The 16,949-nt window shown below is 35.9% G+C and overlaps 1 protein-coding gene across 2 annotated transcripts in view; it reads right to left on the reverse strand.

The window, feature by feature from the left end:
* Window positions 1-16,949, reverse strand: part of FMN2 (formin 2) — a 185,651-nt gene that overhangs the window by 5,296 nt on the left and 163,406 nt on the right. For both annotated transcript variants that reach the window (XM_027684504.1, XM_027684496.1), the window contains one exon: window positions 13,162-13,311. In XM_027684504.1, coding sequence (XP_027540305.1) covers window positions 13,162-13,311 — 150 coding nt within the window. The remainder of the gene's footprint in view (window positions 1-13,161; window positions 13,312-16,949) is intronic.

Below are 16,949 nucleotides of genomic sequence, written 5' to 3' on the forward strand. Positions count from 1 at the left end.
ATGCAGAATGAAGTAAAATTCAAAGACATTTTCCTTTTCTTAAAACACTTTTTTTCTTCTGCTCTGTGTCTACTTATATCCAAAGGAGGAAAAGTATTTGTGACACTGATCTTCCCATGACCTTTCAAATATTCAAACATATTCAGACGTATTCCAACCTATCAAAAGCCATTCTTACAAAGTCAGATATAAAATAATATGTCTATCATATAATTTCCTTTTTTTCAAATACAAATACAGCTGGCTCCCTTCACTGGTAGACATCATTTAAAGAACAAAATGAAATCTTACTTGGAAGTAAATTAGTATCAAATCCCAGGGACTGTATAAGTACTATTGAGCTTATCAAAATGACTGTTTTATAGAAGCAGTGTAACATATGCAGGTATTCAGACTACTCAACATGCAAATGACAGCATATGTAACATACAAAAATATTTATCAAACCAGTTCACACAGATCCAGATGTTATTCTCAGGAAATGCCAGGGAATCTTCAATTCCAGTGTTTGTCCCACCTAAATATCCTCCTTCCAGGATAGATTACCCACTGCTTGCTAACATGCCAGGTCATGAGACAACACAGCTCTCTGTGGGTCTTATATCAATTCAAAACAAAAATCCTCACACTGAATGGAACCCTCGATAATGCAGTTCTTTTCTAAAGAGCAAGTCCCATCAAGTGTCACTGTCAGTGTAACATCTCTTCTATTAGAGAAACAGCTATTTGGAGAAAGGCTGTCTCTGCTTGAAACAGCAAAATGTTAATAACATGACACTCTGTGAGGGAGGAAGTCAGAACTTCTGTGTCCCATAGATTGCACTTTAAGAAATGATCCACAATCTCCAGACTGATAAATAGCAACCTTAAGCTTGTGCAACCCATTTTCCTAGGATTACATAAGAGGTGCTGGTCTCACTACTATAGTTGTAGCCCTCAAGATTTTGGGAGCTTTTATAAAATTCCTTGGAGTTTGAGCCTATTTATTCATACCAAGGGGAATGCGGAAGAGGAGAAGCATTACTCCCTAATGCACTTAAAGCTGAGAGCTAGCGGGCATTCAGTTCCAGTTCCAACTATATCACTGACTCGCTGCGTGGGTTTGGGACAGCTCAGTCTCTTGGCTCCCATTCTGCTCTTTGTGCAGGAAGATTGAAGTGGTTGGATAGAACCTCAGTGAAGTCAATACCTATACATATGCCTCTTCAGCAACAAATGTCCTTAGAAATGTAAAGATAGGACACCAAAGGCTCATTGTGAGGAGGCTTATGTTAATTCTGGAAGCAAGGAGAGCTGTATAAATCTACAGTTGTATCTAAAAAAGAAAATCCAGAGACTGGTGAAATAAAGAGGCAAAGACAACCATGAGCTTTCCACAAGGCTAAATCATAAACCAGTGAAAGTGGTTATCAGTTTCTACAGTGCGTAAGTATATTTTCTGAAGACTGATCATTCAGCTAAATTAGAATTTTATTACAAGTAAAATTAAAATAAACCTAATCCTTCTAGAAGAACAAAAATATGTGTTTTGGATAGAAGCATCCACACCATTTAAACAGTATGATTAAGAAAAGCAGATAAAAGGTTACCTTTAAAATAAGAGCAATAGTCCTAATTCAGCAGAAAAATAACTGCCACTGGCAATTTTTTGTCAGCTTCTAAAGTTTTCTCTATTGGCCATCAATGATTCTTCATCTTTCCATAACACTAATGAGATTTAGGTGATACCATGTTGCTTCTGTAAGCTCATGCCTAGTACAAGTCATACTTCCTACAGTGGCAAGCAAACTCATGCATACCTTCCTTGTGCTCCGGCTTTTCCTGCACTACTTCTCACTGACTTCGATGACACCCTGCTCAGCATGGAGGAGCAAGATAATAATTTGAGGCAAAAATCTAAGTGCAAAAATTGTATGAACACTAGTGAGTAGTTAACTCACCTCTGGTGAGTTGTTAGAGCTTTATGAAGAAATTAATGGATCTAATTCAATAATGGAAGGAGGGAAGAGGATATTTGGAGAAAACAACACAAGGCTCCCAACAGTCACAAAAGGAGGAGCATTTGCATACAATGACATACTTCCAGGCTCTAGGCCAAAATGACACTACTGTGCCAATGCAGAACTCAAAGAGCTCATAGAGCACAAAAGAGTTAAAAAAAGTTAAATCCCCACTCCTAGGAAAGGAGTGGGGTTCAATTGTCAGACCCTGCATGGAAAGATAGGCTGCCACCTGGGATCTGGAAAAAGAGTCTGAGAAAAGTGAGTGTTCCCCAGTTCCTGACAATTATGAACCTTAGGCAAAGGTAGGCATGTATATAGATTGATTTATTGTTCTGAAGATCTGTTTCCACTTAAGCTATTTAGTTCTACAATACTAGTACTTTCTGTTAGGCTGTTCAGTCCCTTTATAGAACCATCAGTCTCAATTGCATCCAAATACTCAGAAGCAGGACAGATCCTGCTTCTAGGCATGATCTGAGAGTGGGAGAGTAAGACGGAGGTGGCAAGGGACATGGTGTGCTCTTGAAGTAGCCAGGTACTACAGTTAACTTGCTAAGTGTGATGGGAATGATTTGCAAGCTTGCAGTGTGCTAAGTTTCTTTGCTAAACCGATGCTCAAACTATCTCACTTCATACTTTTCAACTGCTTTGCAAGCTCACTTTCTTTCAGCAAATTGACTTCAGTTCATTTACTATCAACCCCTGTCACATCTTATGTCAATTCTATCTTAAAAGTGAGCATATGCGTTTGATAGAAAAGATAATATCAGCTGCATTACCTTTAGTAATTTTTGCCTCTTACTTATTTTCCCAAATAATTTCCTGATTTTGTCTTAATGAGAACATAATCCTACAAAAACTAGTCTTCCCATCCTAGACAACCAGAGAGTTGATTAACTCTCACTGTAGTAATCTGATGAGCAGAGTTATTACAGCAGTGGACCGAACTTCGGGCCCAGGGCAGATTTATAAACACTTGTTAAGAATGTTTATCACTTGAATTTCTCTTAATATTAAATTTAGCTAAAGCATTGCTTGCATTATTTCAGAAAGAATATACTTCTAAACAGCTCAACAATAAGTAACCATGTAGGGAACATACAACAGTGATTCATGGATCAGTTAAAAAAAAATAAATCTTCAAGTGAATGAACAGCCAGTCACTTACAGAAACTAAGAATTACAACCCCAAAATCTGCTACTTAATAAGATTCAGAGAGTCTAACAATTGTCGCCCATAACAAAAGATTCTTATTTCCATCATAATAAAACCTCTTCTCCGGCACTTTCACCTCCTACTACCTCATATTTATTGTGAGGCAAACATATAAAAACTACGATTAAGTTTAAAGATAGTCTGTAAGATAAATAAGCAAGTTACACTTTGGCATGCACACAGGAAAAAGAAACCAGACATCCTTACAAACCCAAAAGACAGAGTATTTTTATCTGCCTTCTAGACCGATAGCCAGCCTGGCCACAACATATCAAGGCTTAGAGACTTTCTGTCATCATTCAATCCATTGAAGGGGTAGCCACTTTCCTGCCACTGAATATTAATAATTTTGTCTGAAGTATCTGTGGCAGACAGGTTCATTTCCTACTGGCTCTATCTAGGCTTGGTTGCCTTACACTTCACTAGTGAGCACTATGACATGACAAATGTAATCACAGTGAGAAGACTGGAAAGTTATGTGCCTTAGGTAGTAGAGCTGCTCACAAAAACTTCCACAATAAACTCAGACAGATATTACTTTTACAGTTGACAGTATAGTTCATGAAACCCAAAAGACATTTTTCTGCAGATATTCTGTATTTTTTAACATAAAACAAAGCCAAGGTCAATACTCTTTATACTACTAAGTGCTTATTATCAGATAAATAAAAATGGTGTTGCCAAAATATATTATGTAGCTTTGTCTGTGTTGGAGATTGGTTTGAACTTGTTTATAATAATAATAGTACCTTTACATATAAAAACAAATAAAAAAAAATCTTCAACAAAATTATCAAGTGCCAGATGTCTTTCAGATTTCAGGAGCAGAAAACTTTTAAAACTCTTTCCTTAAAAATTCTTCCAGGGCAATGTGCCTGTATTTTTTTTCTTTGACTGAAATATTGAAAATATTTTTTGCTAAGGAGTTTTTCTTCAGAAAAACAAACAAACAAACAAACAAAAAAAAAAAAACCACAAAAAACCCAAAACAAAACAAAAACAACCCAGAATGGAAAATTACAATTCCCAACATAAAAGTAGAGTAAAAAATGCAGAGCTTTACTTTCATGCCAATAGGGTTGAAATGATGACACAGATATGATTCAGTAACTGACTGCAAAGACTTTATACAGATAAGAAGCACACTGTAATGTACCTCGTCCCCTCAAACTGACTGATGAAACCTAACCTCTGCCTACCAACAAAGAGATAATGTGTTAGACTATCATGACATCCCTGCCAGCTCCTTGTATGATTACTTCAAGGATCACGAGGCAGACAGCAGCTGTTGGAAAGATGCAGTGATTAATAATAATTTTGCTAAGAACACCACAGACAAATAGATTAAAATTTTTTAATCTGGGCACTTAACACAGAGAATAACCTGCAGCGGGACCCTGATTAAGACCCCTCCCCTGTCAACAGTGTTGAATAGACTTTGGGGAATACATTTCATGTCAAATGGGTCTAAAATAAGGCTTCAGGGCCAGTCGAAATGAAAATTAGACTTTTCCTATTTGCGGAGTCTTGCTGTAATCCACCACACACTTCACAGTATTCTGAAAGAATTTATATTCTGAAGTATTCAGTTTCACTTGGTTCTGTCTGGCAATCATAAATCATACTCTTGGTGATGTAGGGGTTCTGCTCTTGTCTATGCAGAGATACACAGATGTACATAAATTAAAAAAAAAACCTGTTTGAAACATGATTTAAAAATTATCATTTTAACATTACAGAAAATTTCACCTTGAAAAAATAATGATGTAAAAAAATTGAGTTGTTAAGTATGGCTATGTTTCTAATAAATTGCAAACATGCATATATCCACTTAAATACACTAAATACATTTAATGACTTCTGTCATCAAATTGTCAAAGTGGCCAGTATTTCAGGCTATACCTGGCTACCTTCACGCAAGATGGAAATCACTTTCCTACAGACTTTACAGATGAAAACTGAAGTTAATCTAAGAAAAGACAGTCATTACCTTACATTGTTTTTCTTGGAACTGAAGCCAGGTTGCTCTCGGAGTTGGCTACATTTGGGCGATTTGGTTAGGAAATTTAACAAGAAATGATAAGGGAGGGGAACAAAACTGGAGGTAAGGTAAAGCTGGTAAAATAATCAGCAAGCAAAAGAAAGGAAACTCGTGAGTGAACAGAAATGTGAAACTCCCTGTTAGCTGTAAAACGTTTTTAAGCAGCAGATGTGGTAAAAGAAGGAAAAAATTCAATATGTAAGAAAGAATGAGAAAAGTCTCAGTAAATAGACCTCCTGGAGAAGAAGACTGGATATGGAGGATATGGAGACATACTCTGGACAGATGAGTTGCTACACTGGGTATGACGGGGCTACTACGTTGAATAATTGACAGCTACAAGCTACAAGCTACAATTGACAGAACAAGCAACGATGAGAATAGAGTGAATAGAAGAGATCAGTGAAAAGAAAATAAAAAAAGGAGAAGTCAGCTGGAGAAATACCACATTAAGAGGCCTTCTGTGCGGGAGATGGGAAAATAAGATGCTTTGAGCTTTGCTGCATGAGGTAAAAAGTGCCCATTCATCATTATGTAATGACTCAAAAATGACTGCAGGCACAGCCAGTTCTTCCCAAATATGGAAAATAACCCCTGATGTTAGACTAGTCCCTATATTGATACCATAAAACACGCACACAGCCATGCACTTACACTTAATGGATGTTGCCATTATGCCAGCTCCATGCACTGGTTTGGTAAACTATCAGTAACCAAGGAAGCTATCATCTTCAGTAGTTCGGGATCAGTCTGCATTAGAGTAGATTTTAAGTATTTGAGAGCATCTCAAACTTTTGGGGACTAATCATTTAATGATAAATGCTGCTCATTTGTAAAACATTACAATGCTTTATTGAACATGAAATGCCAAAGTAATAATTTTGCCTGGAAAAGTAGTAGTATACTATACTACTATTAGAAGTATAGAAAATCTAGTACGTGACAAAAATTCTGTTTAAAAATTTTAATTATTTCCACCAATATGCAAGTATTTGTTGAATATGTTAGCCCAATTTTTATCATACGCAAATGTCTTTTTTTTTTTCCAAGAACTGGTGAACTGGAAAAGGTTAAAAAAGATTGAAAAGATCACTACATGGTAGGAATAATCGTACCCCATATTACTATACTTACTACTATCACACCCAGTCTGACATTACAGCTGTGAAAACAGGCTGTAAACATCATTATGAGATGATGATTGGTATCTTCCTTCTGTTATGCACAACACACATACTAGGATGCAACATAATGTGCCAGTATGGCACACCACTGTCACCAGGCAAATACAGACTGCTGAAAAGCCCTTCCTTTGTTTATGTGGGGGCATTCTGGATTCTAGCCTCACACAAGTCACAAAAACTAGGAAGGATTGCAGATTTCGACTTAGTTTTTTACTAGAGCCTTCTCTTTGTTGAAGTTTACTATTTGTAAGCACCAGTTGTCTCAGAGTGGCAAATGGAAATATTTGTTCTTGTCTTGTAAAATGCAGAATTACTTGAAAACATTAGACTAAGGTATTCAAAAGGATTTTCTACCAAAGATCCAGATTGAGAAACTTTTCTCCAAATGATTTTAATTTTCACAGACTTTTCCCTCAAAAGCAATGTTAAAAAATGAAAGTTCTGTTCGCCTCCTCAACCAAAATACAATGGTGTTTTCACTGAAAAAAAAAGAAAGGAAGAAAAAGGACTAATTGCCAAAAACGCACAAGAAGAAAAATACCCATACTGAAATGTTGAGCAACTTCTTTCAGCTAGAGAGCAAGCTGTCTCTTTGTGAGTCACTGCCTCTCAGGATTGTTCCTAGCTGCTGAATCTTTGGTGTGTTTGAGCATTTTCAAGTAGATTTTCCAAAGGCCACAACACTATTTTCTGATCAGAAAGCTATTTTATTTCAAGTTAAAATGTTGAATACTCCCAAAACTGAAGATCCTTCTAATTGTTCAATTTAATGTCATATAAACTGTCTTCTGTTTTAAAATGTCATTATAACTATGAGTTGTAAATCCAAGCCTACCAGCATTCAACTGAGTTGATTAGAATGCAATAAAGACATTGAGATTAAAGTTCCAAAGTCAGAAAATGTATCTACCCATGACAAGTTACTAACATAACGCTTGGAGTTTTTAGTTGGCATTACAAGAGCATGCCAAGCAAAATGTGACCCCACTAAACATACTCCACATGTTCATCATTTCCCTCTCGTGTTGCAACTCCATATACATTTTTCTTCTCTTTTCTTCCATTTCTGCATTTCTTTGCAAGTGCCTATTCCCATGTCCCTCGATTTCTCAGTCTCAAGTCTGACTCACTGGTTCATATTATGAGCGCTAACAAAATATCCCTTAAATTACTCTTGAGGACATTGCTTGTGCTATGGGATTTAATGCCCTCCTCTGCAAGCAGAAGTGGCAACTTACCAATATGTTCCTCACTGTGCGATGTACAGATATCCAATGCCAGACTTTAAATTGCTCAACAGCAAGTTTTAAATCATCCTGCCGAGGAGTCTGTAGGGAGACATACCAGTCTTTCTGCAGAGGGAGATCAATGAGCTGTGGAGACACACTGGCCAGGAATCTCCCTTTCATCTAGATATACACAGTGTGACACACCAGGTGCCAGCTTAACTGCTATTCTTACGGGAATGGGCAACTTCTGCATTTGAGAGACGAGTGCATTTTTTTGAGTTTATAGATTACTTTTAATGTGTCAAAGATTTATCGTGGGAGTTAAAGAGTTGAATAAAGTCAGCCAGAAGAAATTCTCAACATTAGTGTGATGCAAGATATCAGGGACTTACAGAATTTTACCATCACGTTGATCCTGCTTATGAACTCTCCTCTGCTGGCATTCCTGACACAGTCAGTCTCTGTTCAGCTACATGCCTCCTCATAAAGGCAAGGGCCCGACTGATCTTACGAGCAATATATACCTTATACACACATTTACAGGGTACCTATAGCTGTCCCTCTCTCTCTTCCCCCCTCCTGCTCTCCTGTCTAGAAATACAGGTAATACAAGGTAAATCTTTGCAAAGTTGCACAGGCCCTCTGGAACAGCAAACAATTTGAAGAAATGGAAACATATCCAGAACTGGAGTGGACAAACAAGTGTAAGCACCTCCCTTGTTCTCAGAGAAAGGGAAGGTGAAACTGCACCCTGCATATGAGTTTCTGCCATGTTACTGACCTGTTTCTAGTGAGATCTGAACTGGCATTTACTACCTAAAGATATTGATACTAGCCTTTGACAGCCAGGGTGAATTTCACGGTCATAAAGAAAAGATGAAGCTGTAGTCCTAAAGATGAATCATTGCCATCCATACCAATATGAGATTTCTGACAAATAATTGTATTTTTATGAAGGATTCACATATTCCATATTTGATATGCTGCCATAACCAGCAGTAGCTTAACTTTTTTTATTTATCATAACATTCCAAGACTTCACTCTTGGGTTATGTTAGGTGTTGCCTCATAAGCGCTTTATTCTTTTCATTCCCAGGACAGAATACCTTTTCCTGGTTCCTAGGAAAATGCTAGAGTCTGAGCAACAGATTCTGCAGGCCTTTGCTGGATGTAAAGAAAAGTAAAAATATTTCTTGCTCTCACAGAAGTACTAGAGTGGAATAGTGCAGTTAAGGCTGAATACATCAACCTCAGAAATATAAAGTAAACAAGGTGGGACTGAAAGAAAGAGATTAATGAGAAAAGGGTTAATATATTTATAAGTCAGACTGTACAAGACACTTGCTCTCGCTAAAAAAAGACAAAACCAAGGTATTCGTAGATTAGTGATGTGATCACCTAAGATTTTTCCCATGAAGGTGAGACTTTTGCATAGCTGTTACTGCAGCTGTGTATTATCTGGCTCTGTGTATTCAGAAAACAATGTGCATCAATGGGCATGCAGCACCTGAAAATTGTGTATAGATAATGAAGATGCTGAACAGGAAGATTGCAAAGTTCAAAATCATACTTCGTCTTTTGAAACAACAATGAAAAAATACTAAGGAAAATACGTCAGCTCTTCTAGTCTTTCTTGCTGATCAAGCATAAAATGCAGGCTATACTGACAGTAAACCTTTCAAGAGTTCGCAAAGTATGAATGAAAACCATAGACTACCAGAGACATTAAATAAATTATCAAAGGACAATGATAATGACAACTTTAAAAACTCAAAACATATCCCAGTACTTTTGATTGGGGATTTTCTTTGGTTGGTTTTTTTTTGTATTGTTTATTTTGTTTTCTTGTTTTGGTTTGTTTTGGTTTGTTTTGGTTTGTTTTGGTTTGTTTTGGTTTGTGTTTTTTTTCCTTAAACTTGCTTATTTAGAAAGAATTAATACTACTTTGAAAATTTTCACTTAAAGGGATACATATTTATGGTAGACATAGCATCAGAAATTTCAACTTCCACAAAATATTTTCAAGAACTTTATTAATAACCCAGATATCAATTTCTATTGAAGTGGTCTAGTTAGCCATAAATATAGTGTTACCATGAGAAATAGTACTGTTCAGAAAACCTTTTGGCAGACCTATACTTCTATTGTAATTTTCAGGTGCATTTTTCTTTTTATTGCTACTGTATTTCACACTTTATCATACATAATTTTCTCTACAGCTAGTATTTTCCAGTTCTGCTTTACTTCAAGTGAGGGAAGAGTGAAAGATGTAGAAAACTTCATAAAAATTGTTTTTAACTTTGCACCATATTTCTTTTCTCATCTTCCAGTAAGAAAATACAAAGTCTCACACTTCAATGTTTATCTTTTGCATATAAATGCATGGTAAACCAGTATATAAGTTGAAATACCAAGGGAAAAGTGATTAAAATAAGAATTGGCTGACTGCTTTCTTTAAAACATACACATTTAATCTATTGGTAACAAAAAGTAGTACCACCTTAGGAAAATACCATCTATGAAAATCTTTTGGGTAAATTATTTTAAAACAGTGTGACGCATATTTGCAGAGACTAAATAAGGAACAGCCTCTATTAACAGTTCATATGGAAACTGGGATATAAAATATTCTAGAAACATTGCCCACAGCATTAAAGTTTATTAAACTAAACACTGAAGTGAAGGGAGAAGAGGTAAAAGAAAACCCCAAACCAACTAGGGGTTGAGAAAGGTGATTAAAATAAAAAAAGAAAAGAGAATAAAGTTATAGGTTTTATAAATAATTATTGTAAATAAAGTTTGTTTCATGAGGAAGAAATCTGGTTAATAGTTCACCAAAGATGTCATACCACAGTCCCTTAAAAAGTCTCACCATTTCTGTCACTTGATTTGCCACTAATGAACAACTACAGAAAGTTTCTCTGACCATTAAAGTTCTACCCTGCTCTTCAACTTTAGGTAGAAAAACACCAAAGAATCTCAGCTAAAGGGAAAAATCTACTTTCTTGAAATAAATAATTGTATTTCAGTGGCAATAGATGTATTTCAGATTTTTGTCACCTAAAGATCTGTCGATCTAGACTGAGATTTTGAAACCTATCATTCTTACACCTTTGGACAACATGTATTTTTGCGTCGAGATTTTTCTCTTTTGACCTCTCAATACCAAGACAGTTTCATATCATAGCATCTTGTTTTTGACTAACAGAGGCAGAAATGTAAAATTAAAAAAAAAAAAGCCTAAAAGACAACTTCACATATCGTGTTGAACTTTGATTGGAGGCAAAGAATTTTCTGTGCAAAGGCTTTGATAAGACAGTTGTTTAACCAAAAAAGATTCTTCATTTTTGGGAAAATGTCTTGGAAAATTGTTACTCTTGCTGGCAATTTGGCAAAAATATTTTAATCCCTAAAATGTAATGAAGAGAGCTTGTCTTGCCAGACCTGACAAAGCACCGTGCCAAACATTTCTGAGAGTTGAGCACAACCAAGATATCAAAGGTTTCCTAAGCCTAAATCCTTCCTCACCTGAACAAATTAAATAGAGCAGAAGAGTTAAACTTGATAAGACACGTAAAAATTAAAATTCAAAACAAAAATCTACCTGTGATTTTCAGGAGGTATCATTTTCAGTCTTAGTGAATTCCTGGACTGAAGTTACACGGACCTGTCTGAACTCCTGGGACAACCACTTTCAACCCATCAGTTCCAAGTCTGGGTTTGGATCTCCCTGCTGTTCTTCCCAGGGATCTCCCAGTTTCTTTTCCCAAACTAGGTCCTCCTCACTGTGCTTTCCCTTCCCTGTCACATCCTGCACCTGCAGCCATTTTGTAGGTTATACACGTTCAGTTCCTTTCAGGTTAAAAAACACCCGGTTGTCCTAGAAGGGACAAGCTGGCAGGCAACGTTTTTTCTGCTGCTTCAATACATCCTCTTAGTATACACATACATTGAACTGAGAGAGTGTTACATGATTGTATTACAGCCCATTCTCTTACAGAATCACATATCATTCTCTTAAGCTTTAGGTGTTTAAGAAAAATAGGAGGAAGAGGTTTTGTGCTCATTTAGTTAATGTCTTAAAAGAAAAATATTTTGTAGTGAGAATCCTCTGGACAATTTTTTTGTTGGTGGGTTTTTTCTGTTTGTTTTTTATTTTTTTAGAAAAACAGATTAGTATTTTGAAATAAAAGGATATTTTTCTTAAATCCTGTCCTATAAAATACACAAAATAAAATTAACGTGTATTAAGTAGGCAGCAAAATCCCTGCATAGGAAACTAAAGATAGTATTTAAGTGTCAACTCAGTTTCAAAAAGATATACTTAATTACATAAAATTAAGCCAGACAGTCAGTAAAATGAAACAGATCTCTAGAGAGCTACTGTGCTGAGTTAACATTCTCACTATGTTCTTGCAATAGTAGCAGAATCCAGTTTTTTATCTGTGAGACTGCTTGTTCCAAAATGCATCCACTTAGAGCAAATATATATGGTATACACAACATTGATTGTATTGGTGCCTAAGGAAAGTTTTCAGTAACTTCCTAAATCAGTAATCTTATGTCTGTGACAATTACATAGGATAAGTATGCTTGAAAAAGAGACCTATACTTGTCAATTTGTCTAATAATGGACTGATATCAATCATTTAATGAATGTAAAGCTTCAATTGTGTTAATATTTAGGCTCAGAAGGAACTTCACTATCTGTATACCAAGATCAGTCAAGTTGCTAACAGTTGTAGGTTCATATAACAGTGCTTAGAATTTTCATGTTTGTATTTGTTTAGTTTGTTCTTATATGGCATTTATTACTTTTTAAACAACTGATTAATTCTTGGCATAATTTTATAAACAAAGGGTGACCACTATAGACTGTCTGCATGCAGACAAAAGCAAACTTCGTAACTCCTCTTAAACACGGACCAGACAGCATGGTTGATTTTTCAAAACTACTGTCTTATTTCTTCATGCCATATATACCCATTGTGTCTATGGGCTGTGATTTGCTATACAGTTGAGTCCTTTTTTTTAATGCAGGGTCAATTATTCCTTCTGTCTTCCTTTTCCCAACATCATTTGACAAATATTTACAATATGCCATGTCTTGATGCCTTGACTTTCTTTGACTAAATATGCTAATGGAAAATATTTAATCAACTTTCAGACCTGAAACAAGTTTCCCATTCTTTGGACTCATAATAGCATAGTAGTTGCATGCTCTGCCAAAAAACCTTGTTCAAGTAAGAGACACAAAAAACTCTAGCACAAACTGGTATTAAAATCCCATTCAAAAATTATGGTGTATGGAGGCTTGGGCATGGTGGGGGTGGGTGTCATGATATGCTAAAAAAACCCCAAAATCTGAGAAAACTCCAAAAGGCATTCAATAGGTTGTGTGCCAGTGAAGTGAGGCTGACTGGTTTCTGTGCAATTGCTCCTAATAACATACTTTGAGAAAAGCCTTTGAACAAACAAATAAATGTACCTTTCTTGAAGAATAAGTTTGTTTTCCTTCTTCCAGAAGTCTTTGAAGTCAGAACTGAATTCATGCCAAATGCTGAAGAAAGAGTGTGGGGACACCTCTTTCTCTCCCATTTTTGGTTTCATACAGAAATAGGCTGTAGTTTCCAAAAAGCTGTCAAAGAAAGCAAAACCAGCAAATGTTACAGTCCTCACTGATGTAATTTTTTTTTTCTTACTTAACATTGACATAGTATTTAATCATTCTTGGTAGCAGATCTAAAATAAAAGAATTCAAAATCATAACAGTTCTGAGCTCTTCATATACAGGCAGGTATATGAAGATGATTCTTCAGTGAAGTTGGGATCTGGTATTCATCATAGGTTCAGGTTTCGATCAAAGTATTTTCCATTTCAAAAGCTGTAGTGAATTCACTGTCCACAGCCTTGCAAATCCAGATATCCACACCTGCCCATATGCTGCTTTTCTGTTGTGTTTAAAGCTGTTATCAAAACACAGAGTGAAAGCCCATAAAGGACTGTAAATAAACTTCTTCAAGTTCTGCCAGATCTATACTACAACACAATAGCTTAGGTTGGAGCCTACACAGAAATATTGAAACTCAAACCTGCTGTGTACTAAACAAGAAATGACACAACACAAAACTGGGCCAGGAGCAGCTGAGCCAGAAAACAGGTGCCCATCGTGACTCTACCAGAACAATCTGACAATCTCTTAGCACAGCAAATGTAAAACTAGTATAGTAAACACAAAAACTACCCAAGCATGAACACTGCTGAAACGCAAAGGTCGTATTTCCAACACTGAGTGAGGACTGTGGCTGCAACTAAACTTAACATATTTCTGTGTTTGAAATGCTTCTATTTTATTTCAGGAATGTTACAGGAAGCTAAAGAATAATTATGTAAAAAATATTTGCTTGATTAACTATTATTACATTTTATTTTTTCACTTAATGTTTTGCAAATACTGGACATTTTAAGAACATTTTTCCCCATCTGAAGCTCAATGTAGCAGCCCCTGGAGAATTTTTAATTTTATGAAAAATTCAATGGAAAACTGTATCTTGAATTATAATTGTAGGTGCTTTGTTCACTGATCTATTACTACCCATTAACTCCAGTAGTAATTTTCTATGAAACATACATCACAGTTTTAATCACTGTAATTGTGGGGGAAAAATGCAATTCCAGTTAAATAGATGGAAATGTCATTTTAGTCACAGAAGTTGTATCTTCATTCATGGACTATGATGATGACAATAATATACAAAAATTCAGCCATTCAGAAGAGTCAATCTCACAAAGTCTCCATGAAACTGTCTTAGTTCTCAAAACCCAGTATTCCAGTTGTTTTCCCCAATGTGAAAAATAAATATCTACATACATTATCCTATTTCTCAATAAAAAAGCCTAGAGCTTAAAAATTTAACATTAGTTTATCAATCAAATTCTATACGCTTTTCCTCTTTATTTGTATTTAATGTTTTCATCTGCTGAAGCAAATTGAAGCTGCTGAGCAACAAAGTTGTAGCACAGAAAAATACAGAAGAGTAAAACATTTTCATTTTTAAAACCATGGCATTTATACTCAAATGCCACCTTACCTGAGCATGCCATTTCTTCAGGTCTCTCAGTTAGCCTACCATGGCACTCTGTTCTGTAAGTCAGTGCTTGGTTAATACAGAGAATACCCTTTTTTGCGGCTGACTTTATTGTTTTTTAAAAATGATTTATAGATGAATAATACTACTGATTTAAATATTCCATTTTGCTTACCTATTTACATTTCCTCCCCAGTTTTATACTGAGGAAAATATTTACCATCTATCCTGTGATCCCACATAATTCCTCAAAAAAGAATATCCCTGACATTCAACAGTCAGCTGCACTAGGTTTTAAACTTTTTGCTTACCGTCACATATTTTCAACTTTTTGCAAGACTGCAAATATATCAGGGAGATCTTTTGGTTTTCCTCCCAGTCTCTTCCCCTGGATTTACAGTTCTGAAGCTGGTTAGTGGGGGAGTCATATCAAGGTCTCATTTGACTACTCAGAATGAACTGACAATATTTTTGAAGGAACATGAGGAATAAAGAACAAGAGACAAAACTGGAGGCATCAGCTCAGTCAATGGCTTATTATTTCAGAAGTTCTATGAATAAAGGCTACTAATGGTTTACAGAACAGAGAAAGAGAGACATTCAAATAAGAAGCCTTGTTTTGAGAAATGTGTCTTCAAAACATTTTGCAAATGAGAATAATGAGAAAGGAATTTGATGGTGAATGACCATCAAGCCAGAATTCCATCACAGGAAAACATCCCAAGAAACAGGAAGCCAATCAAAATAAAATTCATACTGCATAGAAGAATGCTCAATTAAAAAAAAAAAAGATAAACAGCACTAACTCTTCAATTATTACAACTATCCTCTGTGAGGAGGAGATAGCCAATGTTTTTTTTCTCTGGTGACTGAAAATCTCCCTGAAGAACACTTGTATAGCTGGTATAACCTTACACATGCATACAGCTGTGTCTAATAGCTGTAAGGTAATTACTAGGTTTATAGAAAGAAGAGAAATGCTCATACAGGTTGTTTGCCTCCCTGACAGTTACTCTGGGAGGTAAGGGAAATAAGCCATCTGTGAAATGTGAAACAGCAGCAGCGTAGCAGGTTGTCATTGTTAACACGTCACACCTTTCTAATGCCCAGTAACAATGCACAAGACATCAGCTGCAACACAGTAATACTTCAGGGCACAAATCTCCATGAATCAAATATTTTTTTTGCTATACATAGAGATCAAACAGTCAAGACAGTTACTATATTTCTTCCAACTAGAGAGGTCTACCCTTATTCAGTAGGGTTTTTTTAGAGTGTGTTTAGATGACATACGGAAACCTGCTTGCTATACATTTGATGCTGTCATTTTTGTACTACAAGACAAAGTGGCAAAATTCACACATGAAAGACAAAGCAAACAAAGTGAATCCAAATGCATCAAATAATAAAACATGGACAGCAGTAAATCCTCTCTGTTACCATGGTCTTTAAATATCTGAAATGGAAATGTTTACATATGTCAAACTAGACATATCTCAAAGCTGATTTTGGGAGGGGACATACATTTTAAATACCAAGAGAAATTAGGATGACATTGCCATAGCCCTAGGACTAGATACCATCCTTTCAAACTTCAGCCAGGCCGTAAATATCTTTTCTCTGATGCTTTTCTCTCAGGCAGCTCAATCAAATGTTCCTATTGATTCTTCAGCAGATTTTCAAACAAAACATCTGCAAATACCATTGTTGCTAGTCCTGAATAGGAATAGTATTTTTTTATCAAATAAGGGACTAGAGTTCAAAAGCCTTTTGTTTCTATACCCAAATTAATTTCTGCAGCATACAACCTTGAGAAACTCATCTGACCTCTCTGACTTTCACTTAATCTATCTGCAAAATTAATCATTTGTTATGAAACAAGTATTGCAAAGCTTGTTCAGTGTCCATTTCTCAAATGAAAATGTTCCTAGTTTTCCATACGATTCGTGAGTGTCTTAAAGGAAAAGAATGTGCATTAGAAAAGATCTTGCAGTCATGGAAGAGGGAAGGAAGGGCATGCAAGTTATTTTCTGGGATTAAAAGAGGTAAAGGAGGTCACTGCCTTTGCTTCAAACAGCCTGACCTTTCAAGCATGATTAAAAATAAGCCAGTGATGATCACACCACTGTCTTATCCTGACATGGCAAAAGCCAGAATTCTTTAAACAGCTTTCAGACTGGGTTTCATA

Source organism: Neopelma chrysocephalum, unplaced genomic scaffold (genome assembly GCF_003984885.1).
Source record: "Neopelma chrysocephalum unplaced genomic scaffold, ASM398488v2 Primary Assembly neopelma1_23, whole genome shotgun sequence".
Taxonomy (NCBI): Eukaryota; Metazoa; Chordata; class Aves; order Passeriformes; family Pipridae; genus Neopelma; species Neopelma chrysocephalum.